Consider the following 16,776-nt stretch of genomic DNA (forward strand, 5'->3'; position numbering starts at 1 on the left):
ATTGGTGCCATATTAGAGACCAAGGACTAAAAAAATATGCCAATATGGATGCGTTGAAGAAAGCCATTGTATGGGAATGGGCCAAAATGCCGGCATATTATATTAGTAGAGCTTGGTCATATCGAGCAAAAGCGAATGGATTTTGATATGTAGATAACAACTTACGCATAAAAAACGTGGTAATTTGAATTGGTAAGATTTCGTGCTAGGTGCCCTGTAGATTAGTGTTTCTTTGAAGACTTGTCTGCATGTCTAAGTGAGTCTGATAGCAGATTGCCTTAAAATCTAACCTGACCACTTAATTAAACATCAAACCTATGACAATCTGACAAAGAAGGAAATCTTGTAACAGATAACAGAGTGTGCTGAGATAGTTATAGTTGGTATGCGATAGTTAGTACGCAGAACCGTTTACAATACGGAGTGAATACCACCTACTTATAATGAGCTCAGTGTAGCAGTAGCACGGTTGAAAAACAACAATGCAGCAGAAGCCGACTGGTTGCCTGGTGAACTATTTAAGACTGGAGGCGACACGCTGAGGTTGGCGTATCTACCTGATGTTTGGAACTTCAACATACTATGTCCTGTATTCAAGAAAGAAGACAAGGCAATATACGCCAACCCATCGCACAGAAAAAAACGAGGTATGCAATTGCATGATGACTTCTATAAGGACTTTCAATTGACATTTTATGTATGGTCCGAGTAGGTCCATTAGAATCTATTTTCAAAATAGACTAACTTAGAATATTTCATTGGGATGTCACAGTAGCGAAAGACCAGGCCTCTGGTGAAAATCAAACCCACGACTCCCACACGGGTAATGCCAGCATGCTACCAACTCAGTTACCGGGGTGACCATAAGCAAAACTTTCTTTGACATAGACATTTTGACAAACTTTCTTCGATGAAAAATGTCGTCCACTTTAGTTATAAAAATGGAATTTCAATAAAAAGCGGCGACGCATTTAAAAAAAAAAACAATTCTGTATAATTCAATAACAATTCATTAAATATTATCAATTATTTAAAATATTTAATTTTAAAGCCATTGTTTTTTTCATTTTAATGCCCAATGGAACAACAGGTTGTTGAACGACAACGTAAAATAATTACGTTGTTTTCAATGATGATTTATTGAAGAAGCTTCAAATACTGTGCTGACTTTGCAAGCCAAAGAAAAAAATTAAAAACGGCCTCATGCAAGAAAAAGATAATTTAATAATAAGAAGAAGAACAACAACAAAATTGAGGAAAATTAAAACGAATACAATTTCCAACTAAATTAAAATGAAATTTAGAAGAACACACACAACTATGTGGCAGCCAACGCGGTGAGGAGTATGTTTGGGGCGACCAATGATGGGGATCATGATATGTGGCTGTCATGGATAATGTGACGACGTCTACGATGATGAATGTCATCATCAAGATCATGACAATGATTTGAAAATCAACAGATGGTTAGGTTTCACGGCCCACGGTCTTTGGAAATGAAAGGAGAAAAAATGTGTCTACAAAAAAAAACAAAAACTCATTGGGGAAAGGAAAAAAGAGTTCAGGGAATTTTATGCCATAGACAAGGCACTCAAAGGTTTTATATTTTCTTAAGAGGTTTTAAGTTCCCCACTTGAGAGTTATGTTGTCTGAAAGTGGGACATCGAACAAGAAAACCCTAACGTAAAAACTCTTTTGATTTTTGTTTTCGTGTTTTGCTTAATTTTTTTCAATGCACTTCAATTTTCTTCAATTGTATTTTTTGATATATTTTTTTTGCTTAATTTTTTTATTTACGTGTTTATTTTGTTTTATTTTCTTGATAATTTTTTTTTTATTCTAACAACAGCCGCAATATCCGAGGATAATATGGAAGATACGACGCAAACGTCTAAACCGTTGAAAGCCGCGAAACAAACTAAAACTCAAAGCCAGCCAAACAACCGACGAAGTGCTGAAGCAGCACCACCACCATCGACAACACACAACAACACTGTCAAGAGTGGGGCGGCCTACAGAACAGCTGCGGCAGCGTATGCCGACAACAACGAAGATGTTGATGACGACAACAGCTCCAATATAATTAACAACAACAGCAACAAAATGGGTAAAAGTAACAACAATTATATGAATCGCAATAACAACAACACGAATACTGTTAGGCAAAATAACAGCAGACACTCAATGCCTCACTACAATGGTGGGCATTGGCAGAGAGGCGGGCAAGCCGAAAAAGAGAGCAGTATAAACAAATTGCCTATGAAATTAATGAATGAAGTCAATGAAGATCAAATGGATAATGAATTTTCAAAGCTGTCAAACGATGAAAAAGATATTGAAGAGCTACAACGAAGTCTCCATAAAGAGAAAATATTAAAAGAGAATAACTTTGAACAAAACCAAAATGAGCAACCAGCCATGAGACATAATGATAAGTTATCAGTCTCTTTGGAGCCCAAACAACTTCAATACAACTCGTCCAATGACGACGACTGTTGCTGGGACAGTGCATCAAGTCATAATATCCATGTAAACACACTCCTGACTTTTCGCCCCCACACCCAGCAAGTCATGGGCAAACGGCAAAGAGTTAACCATCAGCAAAGACGAGAATCATCCTCACATACTCAATGTCAACATTTGACAGGAGAGAAAACGCCTTCAATGTTATCATCCCAAACACAACGAATTCCATCGTTGCATGGTTTGACAGAAATGCCATCAGAACCATGCAATGGGAAATTTGGGGAACTCTATAGGAACAAGTGAGTAGTGCCTAGTAAATTCAGTAGGTGGATAGCAAAAAATCTACTTAAAATGATTTTTTTTAAAAGAAAACCAAATTTGGACCAAAAAATCTGGAAAAATATTGGGATATTAACAAGTAAAAAGGCGTTAAGTTCGGCCGGGCCAAACTTTGGATACCCACCACCTCGGGTATATATGTAAACCACCTTTCGTTATAATCCGGTGAAAATGCATAATTTATAACCCAATAGCAGCTTTATCGAAATATAGTCCGATTTGGACCACATTTGACCTGGATATTAAGTGATCTAATAAGTACAAGTCACTGTTTAATTTTGTAGATCCACATATTGGTCTTTTTGGTAGCCATATCCAAAAGCCTAACATAAGTCACTGTGTCAAATTTCAGCAAATTCGGATTATAAATGTGCCTTTTATGGGGCCAAGATTTTAAATCGAGTGATCAACGACGAACAACGATCTGGGCCAAATTGAATAGGGCTATCGAAGGGCCTAACACAACTCACTGTCCCAAGTTTCGGCGAAATGGGACAATAAATGCGCCTTTTATGGGCCCAAAACCTTAAATCGGGAGTTCGGTCAATATGACAGCTATATCCAATTCTGATCCGATCTGAGCCAAATTGAAGAAGAATGTTGAAGGGCCTAACATATCTCACTGTCCCAAGTTTCGGGAAAATCGCACAATAAATGCGCCTTTTATGGGCCCAAAACATTAAATCGAGAGATCGGTCTATATGGCAGCTATATCCAAATCTGAACCGATCTGAGCCAAATTGAATAAGAATGTTTAAGGGCATAACACAACTCACTGTCCATAATTTCGACGAAATCGGACAATAAATACGCGTTTTATGGGCCCAAAACCTTGAATCGAGATCGGCCTATATGGCAGCTATATCCAAATCTGGACTGATCGGGGCCAAATTGAAGAAGATTGGCGACTGGCCTAACACAACTCACTTTCCCAAATATCAGCGAAATCGGATTATAAATGTGACTTTTATGGGCCTAAGACCCCAAATCGGCGGATCGGTCTAATATCAAGATATAGTTCGATATAGCCCATCTTCGAACTTAACCTGCTTATGGACAAAAAAAGAATATGTACAGAGTTTCAGCACAATATCTCTATTTTTAAAGACTGTAACATGATTTCAACAGACAGACGGACGGACATGCCTAGATGGTCTTAGAATTTTACGCTGATCAAGTATATATTGGGTTGCCCAAAAAGTAATTGCGGATTTTTTAAAAGAAAGTAAATGCATTTTTAATAAAACTTAGAATGAACTTTAATCAAATATACTTTTTTACACCTTTTTTCTAAATTAAGCTAAAAGTAACAGCTGATAACTGACAGAAGAAAGAATGCTATTACAGAGTCACAAGCTGTGAAAAAATTTGTCAACGCCGACTATATGAAAAATCCGCAATTACTTTTTGGGCAACCCAATATATACTCAATAGGGTCGGAAATGGATATTTCGATGTGTTGCAAACGGAATGACAAAATGAATATACCCCCATCCTTCGGTAGTGGGTATAAAAATTTTGCACAAATTTAAAGAAAACCACTTTAACAAATATTTCTATGAAAATTTAATTGGAAATTGAAATTTGCAATGACAACCAACTAGCCAATATGGCGTTAATGAGTCACCATAATTTACTAGGTTCTTCGGATACCTAACAGCTTCTCAAACAACAGCTATTGGTTGTACAGTAAAACAGTTCATAGTATTCAACTGAAACCCCTTCCTATTTATTTCAATCCCTTAAAATTATGGACAAAACCAATATTTTAACTGTCGGCAACCTAGGCGATCATTCTCACATTCTTAATGTCAACAAATCGCATACAACATGCCGAGAAGTGCAGGAATGCAAACGACGTCAGCGTTATCATCTCACCAACAACGACATAAATTGTTGCATGGCTTGTCAAAAGCAACAGCAAGGACGGCGAAATCTAATCATCAACGCAAGAAACATGATATGCCGTCAACCCGCGCCCTTGTAACACCCTCGTCATTGGGCCATCTGAGCAATCGTAGCCAAAAAGCTCCTTGTCAAGCTAAACAACAACAGCGACATTATGGCGACAATCATTCGAAATGATCACTTAGAGATTGAAAACCGGTGTCAAATTTGTTACTCTCATTGGCCATGAATAAAGAGGTGAATGTTCATTATGATGATGAGCCTTAGATACCTCAAACATTCGGTTGGTATATGGATTTACCAACATTAAGATGTTATGAGACGATCCTACAACATCACTTGATCAAGTGGATAATTACGCTTGTATGGATGACCTTGTCGCTTTGGCCGAACTTGGTAAACATCACATTACAAAATTAACTGGGGTACAATATTTGCGTAACTGTACAAGAACAAGAGATTCTAATGCCATGCTTTTGTTTGTGTGAGTCATGCAGTCATAAAAACAGGTGAAGAATACATACCATCTATTTTAGATCAAATATTCTTCTGAAGCCTCCACACCGAAAAGAGTCCTACTATGGTTGGGAAGCGGTAACCTCTGACTTTATTTTCCCATTGCAAAAATCATCGATCATTAAGTTCGCTTCATAAAAAATTTAATAAAGTTTTTACCAAAAGAAATTTCCGTTTCTTTGTTCTTGGTTGATCTGGCTTTCTCATAGTTCATACCGTTGCACAGTGGCGCGATTTGAGTTTTTTCGTTGCAAAAATTATATATTTTGAACCGAAAAAGATAATTTTATAAGCCTTCAGCTTATGAAATGAATGCTTAAAAAGAGTGTCTCGCTCTTTAGGCGCCTAATTATGGCTTATCAAAATCAAAATTTGTGAAAAAATAGTAATTTAGTGGGGTTAAATATTTTTTAATTTAAGAATATTTTTCTCCTTTTTTGGCTTTAACATTTTAAAATTATCATAAATGTTTCCCAGTTAAATGAACTGGGATTCCATCCCTTCTTCAGGGGTATTCTTGACGAATTACCTAGTCAATCATCAATGTTATGAGCTTAGACAAAAATAGTCTAAATGAAAAAATAATATTGCTCATAACTTCGAAGAAAGCTGTCTGAAATAATAATCAAACTGTGTTCAAAAACATTTTGATTTTTATACAGTTCCACTATTTGAGGAGAGACTGTATAAGGTTTGTTGTTGTGCATATGCAAGCCAACATATGCACAACCTCGCCACGTCTCATATTTGTTTCTTTGTTCTTAGTTGATCTGTTTTTATACCCTCCACCATAAGATGGCGCTATACTAATTTCTTCATTCTGTTTGTAACACCTCTAAATATGTGTCCAAGAACCCATAAAGTATATATATTCTTGATTGTCATAACATTTTAAGTCAAACTAGTCATTTCCGTCCGTGTGTCTGTCGAAAGCACGCTAACTTTTGAAGCAGTAAAGCTAGCCGCTTGAAATTTTGGACAAATACTTCTTATTAGTGTAGGTCGGTTGGGATTGTAAAAGGGCCAAATCGGTCAATGTTTTTATATATCTGCCATATAAACCGATCTTGGGTCTTAACTTCTTGGGGTTCTAAATGGCTCAATTCTCGTCCGATTTGACTGAAACTTTGCACGTAGTATTTTGATATTACTTCCAACAACTGTGCTAAGCATGGTTCCAATCGGTTCATAACTCCCATATAAACCGATCTTGGGTCTTGACTTCTTGAGCTTTTAGAAGGCGCAATTCTTATCCGATGAGGCTGTAATTTTGTACGTGATGTTTTGGTATCACTGCCAACCTTTGTGCATAGTATGGTCCAAATAGGTCTAAAGCCTAGTACAGGTGCCATATTAACCGATCTTAAATCTTGACTTCTTGAGCCGCTAGAGGGCGCAAATCTCATCCGATTTGGCTAAAATTTAGCATGGGGGGGACTATGCCGATTTAAGGTCTTAGGCCCATAAAAACCACATTTACTATCCGAGTTTGCTTAAATTTGGGGCGGTGAGTTGTGTTAGGCCCTTCGATATCCTTTTTCAGTTTGGCCCAGATTGGTCCAGATTTGGATATAGCCGTCATATAGACCGATCTCTCGATTGAAGGTCTTGGGCCCATAAACGAAGCATTTATTGTCCAATTTCGCTGAAATTTGGGGCAGTGAGTTGTGCTAGGCCCTTAGACATCCTTCTTTAGTTTGGCCCAGATCGGTCCAGATTTGAACAAAGCTGCCATATAGACCGATCTCTCGATTTAAGGTTTTAGGCCCATAAAATGCACATCAATTGTCCAATTTCGCCGAAATTTGAGACAGTGAGTTGTGTCAGGCCCTTCGACATCTTTCTTTAGTTTGGCCCAGATCGGTCCAGATTTGAATATAGCTGCTATAAAGACCGTTTTATCGATTTAAGGTCTTGGGCCCATAAATGGCGCATTTATTGTCAGATTTCGCGGAAATTTGGGACAGTGAGTTATGTAAGCCCACTCGACATCCTTCTTTAACTTGGCTCAGATCGGTCCGAATTTGAATAAAGCTGCCATATAGACCGATCTCTCGATTTAAGGTCTTGGGCCCATAAAAGGAACATATTTTATCCGATTTCGCTGAAATTTGGGACAGTGAGTGATGTTGGGCCCCTTGATATCCTTCTTGAAGATGGTCCAGATCAGTTCAGATTTGGATATAGCTTGCATATAGACCCATATCTCGATTTAAGTTCTTGGCCCCATGAAAGGCGCATTTATTATCTGAGTTCGCTGCAATTTGACACAGTGACTTACGGTGTCCTTTTCGACAACCGTGTCCTACATGGTTCAGATCGGTCTATATTTGGATATAGCTACCAATAAGACCATTATTGAACCAAAATTGAACAGTGACTTGTATATATTAACCAACTCAATATCCGTGCCGAATTTGGTCTAAATCGGACCATTTTTGGATATAGCTTCTATAGGTGCATAAATATTGCATTATTCGCCGTATTACGACGAAAGGTGGTTTACATATATACCTTTGGTGGTGGGTATCCAAAGTTCGTCTCGGCCGATCTAAATGCCTTTTCATTTGTTTTCATAGTTCTTTCCGTTGTCTAGTGCTATTATCTTTATTATCTTTAATTATCTTTAAATTTAATTTAAAAACTCTTTTATGTTAGGACATATTTCTCTGTATAGCTGGACATAAGACTAACGCATAACATTGTATTTGCTTTTTTATCTTTTGTCATCACTCCGTTATCTTTGCGATTGATTAAAGAATGTCACTTCCAACAATATTATTATTAACATCGTAATCATCGTCATCATCACCAAATCATGTCACTCACTCATAAAACACCTTTTCAATTGAATCATTGTTAAAGTGAACACAAATCTAGGATGACATCTGTCATTTCACTGTACTCATTTGCATGGGTACAGTGAGCGTTCGCCGGCATTATCTAAAAGTTTGCATCTAAGCGAAGTACTAGAAAGCCGATGCTCATGTTGCTACTTCTCTCAAAACTATTCAATAATCAAACGACAAATTCATATCCGCTACAAAGGCAAATATCGCAACTACATAGTTTATGAGTTTATTTATTAAGTACGGACTGTTTGGGTTGTGGGTTAGCTGTTTACCTTTGCTTAAGGGGGTGGGAGTGAGGGTGGTGTTGGTTTTTTCGACACACTGTGAATGAGTTGTGACTGGTGTAAATGAAATATTTCACTATAGACATGTCACGCTCGTACCACGTACTCTGAAATACTTATACGCTCTTAAGACTCGAGGATGATAGCATGGTTGAAGTGATTAGGTCCATTACTTTAATAATGTAAGTGCAATTAATAGAGGGTTTACAAAACGAAACTAACCTTTTTTAATTAATTAAAAAATAACAGTTGGTAAAAATATTAAAAAAAAGTGCTCTAAATAATGATTGTATAAAATTTCATCAAAATCGAACAAGGGAATCGAGGGTTAGACGTTAATGGGTTAATACTCAATTTATGAAAACCACCACGAAAGAATGGAGGTACATTCACTTTAACATTCCGTTTGCAATACATCGAAATTTTTATTTCCGATCTTATTTCCATCCGTCTGTCTGCTTTAATCACGCTATAGTAATCCAAAAAGTGATACTGAGCTGAAATTTTGCAGGTTCCATAGACAGGTTACGTTCGAAGCCCCCATATAGAAAGATCTAACGATTTAAGGCATTAGGCCCGTTAACCGACCTTCCGATTTAAGTTCATAGACCCTGAAAAGCAGCGATTATTACCCGATTTCGCTGAAATCGCACGTGTTCAATATGGCCCGGATCAGTCTATATTTGAATACAGCTACCATATAGACCAATCTCCGGATTTAAGTCTTTGATCCATAAAACACGCATTTATTACCCGATTTCGTTGAAATTTGTATATAGTTGCCACACATACCAGTGTTCCGATTTAAATTCTTGGGCCCATAAACGCAGGGATTATTACCTGATTTCGCTGAAGTTTGGCACAGTGAGCTGTGTTAGGTTCTTTGGCGCCTGTGCTCAATATGGCCCGGATTAGTCTATATTTGAATATAGCTGCCATTTAGACCAATCTCTGGATTTAAGGTCTTGGATCCATAAAAGACTCATTTATTATCCGATTTCGCTGAAATTTGGATATTGTTGCCATACATACCGACCTTCCGATTTAAATTCTTCAGCCCATAAAAGCAGGGATTATTACCCGATTTCGCTGAAGTTTGGCACAGTGAGCTGTGTTAGGTTCTTCGGCGCCTGTGCTCAAAGTGGCTTAGATTGTTTTATATTTTAATATAGCTGCCATATAGACCGATCTCCGGATTTAAGGTCTTGGACCCATAAAAGGCGCATGTATTATCCTGTTTCGCTGAAATTAGGATATAATTGCCATATATACCAATCTTCCGATTTAAGTTCTTGAGTCCATAAAAGCATGGATTAATACCAACCGATATCCAGATTTAAGGTCTTTAACCCATATAATACGCATTTATTATCCAATTTCGGTGACATTTGGCGCAGTGAGTATGTAAGGCTTTTGAAAATCCGTACCCTATATGGTTCAGATCGGTCAGTGTTTGGATATAGCTACCAGGTTTAACATAGGTTTAACGATCTACCGATTTAAGTTATTCGGCGTATAAAAGTTTCATTTTTTTAAAAAAATCTAAGTTCAATTTCCACAACCAAAAGTTTGGTGCATTTTCATTTTGTCATTGTTAGTAACAAAAACACTACGTGCAAAATTTCAGCCGATAACAATTGCGGCTTGTAGGGTATAAAGATGTCAAATCGGGAGATAATTTTAATCGGTATATATGGGAGCTATTATATCAGATTATAAACCGATTTGGACCATACTTGGCACGATTGTTAGGAGTCGTCACAGAACACTACGTGCATTTCTGCCAAATCGGATAAAAATTGCGGTTTCTAGGGTTCTAGAAGTCAAGTCGAGAGACCACTTTATATGGGAGCTATATCAAAATCTGAACCGATATGGCCCAAAATTGGAAGGATATAGCTGCACTCGTTCGACCACTGGCATGATTTCCACAGTCGGACGGAGGGACAGACATGGATAGGTCGACTTAGTATGTAAGATCATCAAGAAAATATATACCTTATGGGGTTCCACATCAATATTTCGAGTTGTTACGAACGGAAAGAATAGATTAGATTACATTCAATGGTGGTGGGTATAAAAGGTTATTTTTGTATTTTGGATGCCGCGACCTTTGCCAGCCTTAAATTGTTGGAAATATTTCCAGTACGATGGACTAAAGCCAATGCCTACTGAAAGACTTAAGCCCATGTCTATATTCATGCAAAATTTCTCATCTCGGGAGATACATTCCTACCGTAAACACTAAATCACATCTAACCCAAGGTTATTGACCAGCACTTAACATAAAGAAAATTCCTATACTCAAGAAAATTAATTGATGAAATTTCCCCTGGAAAATGCCCAAATTTTACTTTTTTCCCCATCAAAATCCCCGTACCCCAAATGGGAAAATCACAACAACAATACCCTGTTTGGGGAATTGTCCCTAATCTGAAAACACTGGGTGGGGGGAATATAAGATACCGGTGAGACAAACTTAAATCGCTTTTATCAGTCTTTTGTTTGTTTTGTTTTGTTTGACGTAAAACTTTTTTTTAAACAACCTAAATCAGGTGTGTTTAGCTCTCTTTTTGATGAGTAGATATTAAACCATTCAAAGGGCAAAATCAATTTGGATGGTCGTCGTGAGCTACCATGTGAACATTTTTTTTTAAACTTCATCGAAATCGGAAATGCGTCTTTTCAGCGGCCGAATTATATATCAAAATTGAGTTAATCGCTTCGGCTAATGCATCACTCCACAGATACACACCCATGCGTTTGCAAAAAAAAAAACAAGTAAAAGCGTGCTAAGTTCGGTCGGGCCGAATCTTATATACCTTCCACCATGTATCGCATTTGTCAAACTCTTTGAATGACTTTTTCAAATATATATGAGCTATATCAAGTTATTGACCGATGTGGAGCATACTTGTCATGTCCTACAAGTCATATAAAAATATCACCTCCAAAATTTCAGGCAAATTGCACCTTCAAGAGGCTCAGAAAGTCAAATTGAGAGATCGGTTTATATGGCAGTTATTTCAGGTTATGAACCGATTTAGACCACAGTTGTTGGAAGTCATACCAAAACGACATATGCAAAATTTCAATTTCAAATCGGATAAGAATTGCGTCTAGGACTCAATAAGTCAAATCAGGTGATCGATTTATATGGCGGCAATATCAGATTATATACTGATTTAGAGGATACTTGGCACAGTTGTTGATTACTAAAAAATTTCAGCCAAATTAGTAAACAATCGCGCCCTCTAAAAACTCAAGAAGTCAAATCAGGAGATCGGTTTATATGGCAGCTATATCAGGATATGGACTGATTTAGAAGTCATACTAAAACGATAGCTGCAAAATTACAGCCAAATTGAATAAGAATTGCGCCCTCTAGAGGCTCAAGAAGTCTAATCATAAGATCGGTTTATATGGCAGCTATATCAAAACATAGACTGATTTAGGCCATACTTAGCACAATTGTTAGATGTCTTACCAAAACGATATGTGAAACGAAATTTCAGCCAAATTGAATAATAAGTGCGCCCTCTAGAAGATCAAGAAGTCAAGACCCAAGATCTTTTTATATGGCAGCTATATCAAAACATAAACCTATATGGCCCATTTACATGCCCAACCGACCTACACTAATAAAAAGTATTTGCGCAAAATTTCACTCCTTCCAAAGTTAGCGCGCTTTCGACAGATGGACGGACGTGGCTTAATCGACTATACTTTACGGGGTCTTAGACGAATATTTCGAGGTGTTACATACGGAATGACGGAATTAGTATACGCCCATCCTATGGTGCAGGGTATAATAAAGAAAACAAAAACAAAACATTTGTCGTCAGTTATAAAAATCGCAATGGCTGAGAGAATGCCGGTAGAGGTGTTTGGTACTCGCTCGCTGTGTTGTTGGTTCATTTGGTTGTTGATGGGGTTCAGTCCAAAGTGTCGATGACATCATTTGAATTTTATTTGATTTTTTAGTTTTTGTTATTTATTTATGTTTTTTTTTTTTGCTAATTTTAAATTTGGTTAGTTTTGTTTGAAGTAGCAGAGGAGTTTCGAGGTGCTGTCGTCGTACCGTCTTTAGATGGCTGTGTTTAGATTTGCTTTAGCTGTTTCTATTGTTGTTGTCTATTTTTCAGATTCAGTAATTTTTGTTTTGTTTGTTCGTGTGTTTGCCAAGAATAAATATGAAGCGGAGAAATAGAAAACCTTAATGTATGTTAAGTTGGCCCCTCTTATTACCATTGTTGTTGCTGCTGTTGTTTTCACAAATATTTTTCTAAATAAAAAATGGAAATATTTGCCAGAAATTAGCAATATGCCAAAATGAGAATTCAATTGAAAAAAAAAAACGAATTCTAAGTTTATGGTGACGAATAGATGTCATAGAGAGTTACTAAAATGTGTATTTGCAATTGGGTGCTGGTGGTAATAAAAACTTGTTCACTCGAGAAAAAACATCTTGCTTACTTAGTTCGCCTTTACAAACCGTTTGATCCCTTAGACAAACTTGTAAGAGATTTCCAACTGCCTAAATTTTCTTTCGTTCATTATCCGGACACTTTTTTATACCCACTACTGAAGGATGGGGTTATATTCATTTTGTTATTCCATTTGCAACACATCGAAATATCCATTACCGACCCTATAATATATAGATATTCTTGATCACCGAAAAAATCTAAGACGATCTAGACATGTCCGTCTGTCTGTTAAAATCACACAATAGTCTTTAAAAATAGAGATATTGAGCTGAAACTTTGCACAGATTCTTCTTTTGTCCATAAGCAGGTTAAGTTCGAAGATGGGCTATATCGGACTATATCTTGATATAGCCCCCATATAGACCGATCCGCCGATTTAGGGGATTCTTCTTTTGTCCATATGCAGGTTAAGTTCGAAGATGGGCTATATCGGACTATATCTTGATATAGACCCATATAGACCGAACCGCCGATTTAGGGGATCGTTCCAGATTTGGATATAGCTGCCATATAGACTGATCTCTCGATTTAAGGTCTTGCGCCCATAAAAGCCACATTTATCATCCGATTTTGCTGAAATTTTGGGACAATGAGTTGTGTTAGGTTCTTCGACATCCTTCTTCAATTTTGCCCAGGTCGGTCCAGATTTGGATATAGCTGCCATATAGACCGATCTCCCGATTCAAGGTTTTGGGCCCATAAAAGGCATATTTCACACAAATCGGTTCAGATTTAAATATATCGGTCATGTAGAACGATCTCCCGATTTAAGATTTTGGGCCTATCAAAGGCCCATTTATTGTCCGATGTCGCCGAAATTTGGGACAGTAAGTTATGTTAGGCCCTTCGACATCCTTCTTTAATTTGGTCTAGATTGGCCCAGATTTGAATATATCTGCCATATAGACCGATCTCTCAATTTAAGGTTTTGGGGCCATAAAAGGCGCATTTATTGTCCAATTTAGTCGAAATTTGGGACAGTGATTTGCGTTAGGCTCTTTGACATTTTTCTGCAACTTGGCCAAATTGGTCCAGATTTGGATATAGCTGCCATATAGACCGATCCCTCGGTTTTAGGTTTTGGGGCCATAAAAATCGCATTTATTGTCCGATGTCACCGCCGATGTCCGATGTCAAAATTCGGACCGGCCGAACTTAACTCCTTTTAACTTGTTCAAAATGTCTTTCTACACATATTGCTTCACCTCCCGTTTCCTAGGTCGCATTCCTTGTCTCGATGAAATAGAAGCGCGATGGAAAACCATTCCCAATCCAAGGAAATCCGTGTGTGGGTACCAAAAGCTAGTCCAAAAAAAAAAATTATAACCATGAGTGTTGAAATTCTACTAAGGTAAAAAATGCGGCAACGTGGCAAGTTAAGGCGAAGTAAAAAAGTGAACATCTTCCAATCGCTAGCCGATTCAAGTTTTAAACTTACGGCCTTATTCATTTTACAGATTTCCTTTATAAAACTGTCAAACAAATCACTGAGTGACTTGGTCCTGAAAATATATATCAGATTCGTGCTCTACTCCCAAAACCTTTTATTTGAGCCCCATATTGCTATGGTCGGTAAATTTGTCTTCTTTGGGGGATGTTTTGGTGGAGCAGCAGCCCCAAAACAGTTGGTCCAACATCTGGATATCAGATTCGTATTCTACTCTCAAATACCTCTTATTTGAGCCCCATATTGCCATGGTCGATAATTATGTACGATTTAGGGGAGTTTTGTGTGGGTAGTCCACCAAATACTTTGTTCCACATTGGATATTGGGTACGTTTTCTACTCTTAAATACCTTTCATTTGAGTCCCACATTGTCTTAATTGGTTTATATATATATATATTTGGTGGGTTCTGGGAGTGGGCCAGCCCGCTAGGCATCCGCCCTGAAATTTGGGTCCCAAATTTTTGTTTTTAGGTGACTATAAGACACCAAGGAATAAATTTTTATATCAGCTTTTACTATACTTTTAAATGCCTTCCATTTGATATCCATATTGTCCAGTTTGGTAAATATGTCCTGATGGGGGGTTTTGGGGGGTGGGGAGGCCCCTTAGACACCAAGGAATACATTTATATGTCAGATTTATACTCTACTATTAAATATCTTTCATTTGATACCCATATTGCCCAAAGCGGTAAAATTGTCCTGTTGGTTGGTGTTTTGGGGGGTGGGGGACCCCCCTAAATACCTCTCATTTGATACCCATATTGTCCCAGTCGGTAGACATGCCCATCCGAGTGGGTTTTTGAGATGGGGCATCCCCGTAGGTTAGTTGACCCTAAAATTAAATACCATTCACGTTTTTGGGGTACCATGAGGAGGCATTCTTTCGGATATCAATAAATGTAGTACCCTATTTTCATCGTAGGTTCAAAGTCTACCATCTGTGAAAATTTCATGAAAATCGGTTCAGCCGTTTTTGAGTCCATACGGAACATATAAATAAACTAACAAACAAAGCGCAACAATTGCATTTTTATATAATAGCTAGGTTTTTCCGATTTTGAGAAATATTGGAATCGAGTGCTAATTCGTTACCTCGAAATCTTGGCAGGAAGGATTTTGTTATGATTTTAATATTACTGGTGAATTTCAAAAAATCGGTTCAGATTTGGATATAGCTGACATATATGTATATCGCCCGATTTTCACTTCTAGAGCCACTGCAAGCGTAGATTTTGGTTAATTTTTAATAGTGTTGTCATTTGTTAACCGTTGTTATTACAGTTGAAACATATTTGCTCGAAATGTGATACGCATTGTTTAATAACCCATCTGAAAACATCCGGCGAGGTCCATCAAAATTGGTTCACTATGAGTTATAGCTTCTACTTTGTACTTACAGGGTAGGTGTAGGATATTATACAGTCGGCACCGCCCGACTTTTGCTTTTCCTTACTGGTTTTTAATGTGAATTATGTTATAATTTTATTGCCCAAAAAGTAATTGCGGATTTTTCATATAGTCGGCGTTGACAAATTGTGACTCTGTAATTGCATTCTTTCTTCTGTCATTTATCAGTTGTTAATTTTAGCTTGCTTTAGAAAAAAAGTGTAAAAAAAGTATATTTAAGTAAAGTTCATTCTAAGTTTTATTACTTTCTTTTAAAAAATCCGCAATTACTTTTTGGGCAACCCAATATATTCCTCTCATTTTTATTTTACTTAATTGTTTTTTTTTTTTAATTTCAATTTTAATTATTTGAATATAAATTCATTTAAAATTAAGTAATTATACACAAATTTCAGCTACCTAATTCGAATAATTCATAGTACATATCATAAAACCTGTACTGTGATGTGTCTTGTTGTGCAACCTTTCAATAAAAAAAATAAGAAAATGTATAAGTGCCGCAATCTGTTAGCCGCGAAAGCAGGGTATTCACATAGGAAATGCTCGAATATCCCACCTGCAGAAGTTCAACAGTAGTCATATGTGTCTCGTCATGATACAGAATTCCATACAGACCTAATTCTTACCTACACGCAGTATTAGCCCGTCCTCTCATGATCCGGTTTCTCCCATAGGGTTTTTGTCATCCTGCAGATGCTCATTATCGGACTGTGGCAACCTGAAAAGCTTCACACTCAACAAGTTTATTGATGCAATCCCTTGGTCCTTACCAAGAAGTTGTCTGTCCTTTCGTTCTCCCTTCCTGATTGTTAAAACTCCAACCAACTCTCTGTTCGTAAAGATACTCACATACGACGTCCGCGCGTTAATATCATACCACCTCACCCATTCTGTCATTACCCGGAATTCCGCCTGCTGGACCGTGTTATGATCAGGCAATCGGAAACAACTCAGTGTTTGAGATCTCAATGTACCATGAGCTACACGCATGGCAACACCGACTATGCCTCTGGCAATAGTGTCTTGCACTCGACCTCAAGTGTTGTTTCCAGTATTCGATCA

The 16,776-nt window shown here is 37.4% G+C and overlaps 1 protein-coding gene across 2 annotated transcripts in view; it reads left to right on the forward strand.

Annotated features, from left to right (window-relative positions):
- Positions 1–16,776, forward strand: part of LOC106091020 (uncharacterized) — a 126,244-nt gene that overhangs the window by 97,578 nt on the left and 11,890 nt on the right. Inside the window, exons 9-10 of one of the 2 annotated variants that reach the window (XM_059366239.1) lie at positions 1,850–2,765; positions 12,511–12,601. In XM_059366239.1, the coding sequence (XP_059222222.1) occupies positions 1,850–2,765; positions 12,511–12,556 (962 nt within the window). In that variant the 3' untranslated portion in view covers positions 12,557–12,601. Of the gene's footprint in view, positions 1–1,849; positions 2,766–12,510; positions 12,602–16,776 lie in introns of those variants that run through there. The other variant, XM_059366238.1, reaches the window with a different exon arrangement.

The sequence above is a fragment of the Stomoxys calcitrans genome, chromosome 4 (genome assembly GCF_963082655.1).
Source record: "Stomoxys calcitrans chromosome 4, idStoCalc2.1, whole genome shotgun sequence".
Classification (NCBI taxonomy): Eukaryota; Metazoa; Arthropoda; class Insecta; order Diptera; family Muscidae; genus Stomoxys; species Stomoxys calcitrans.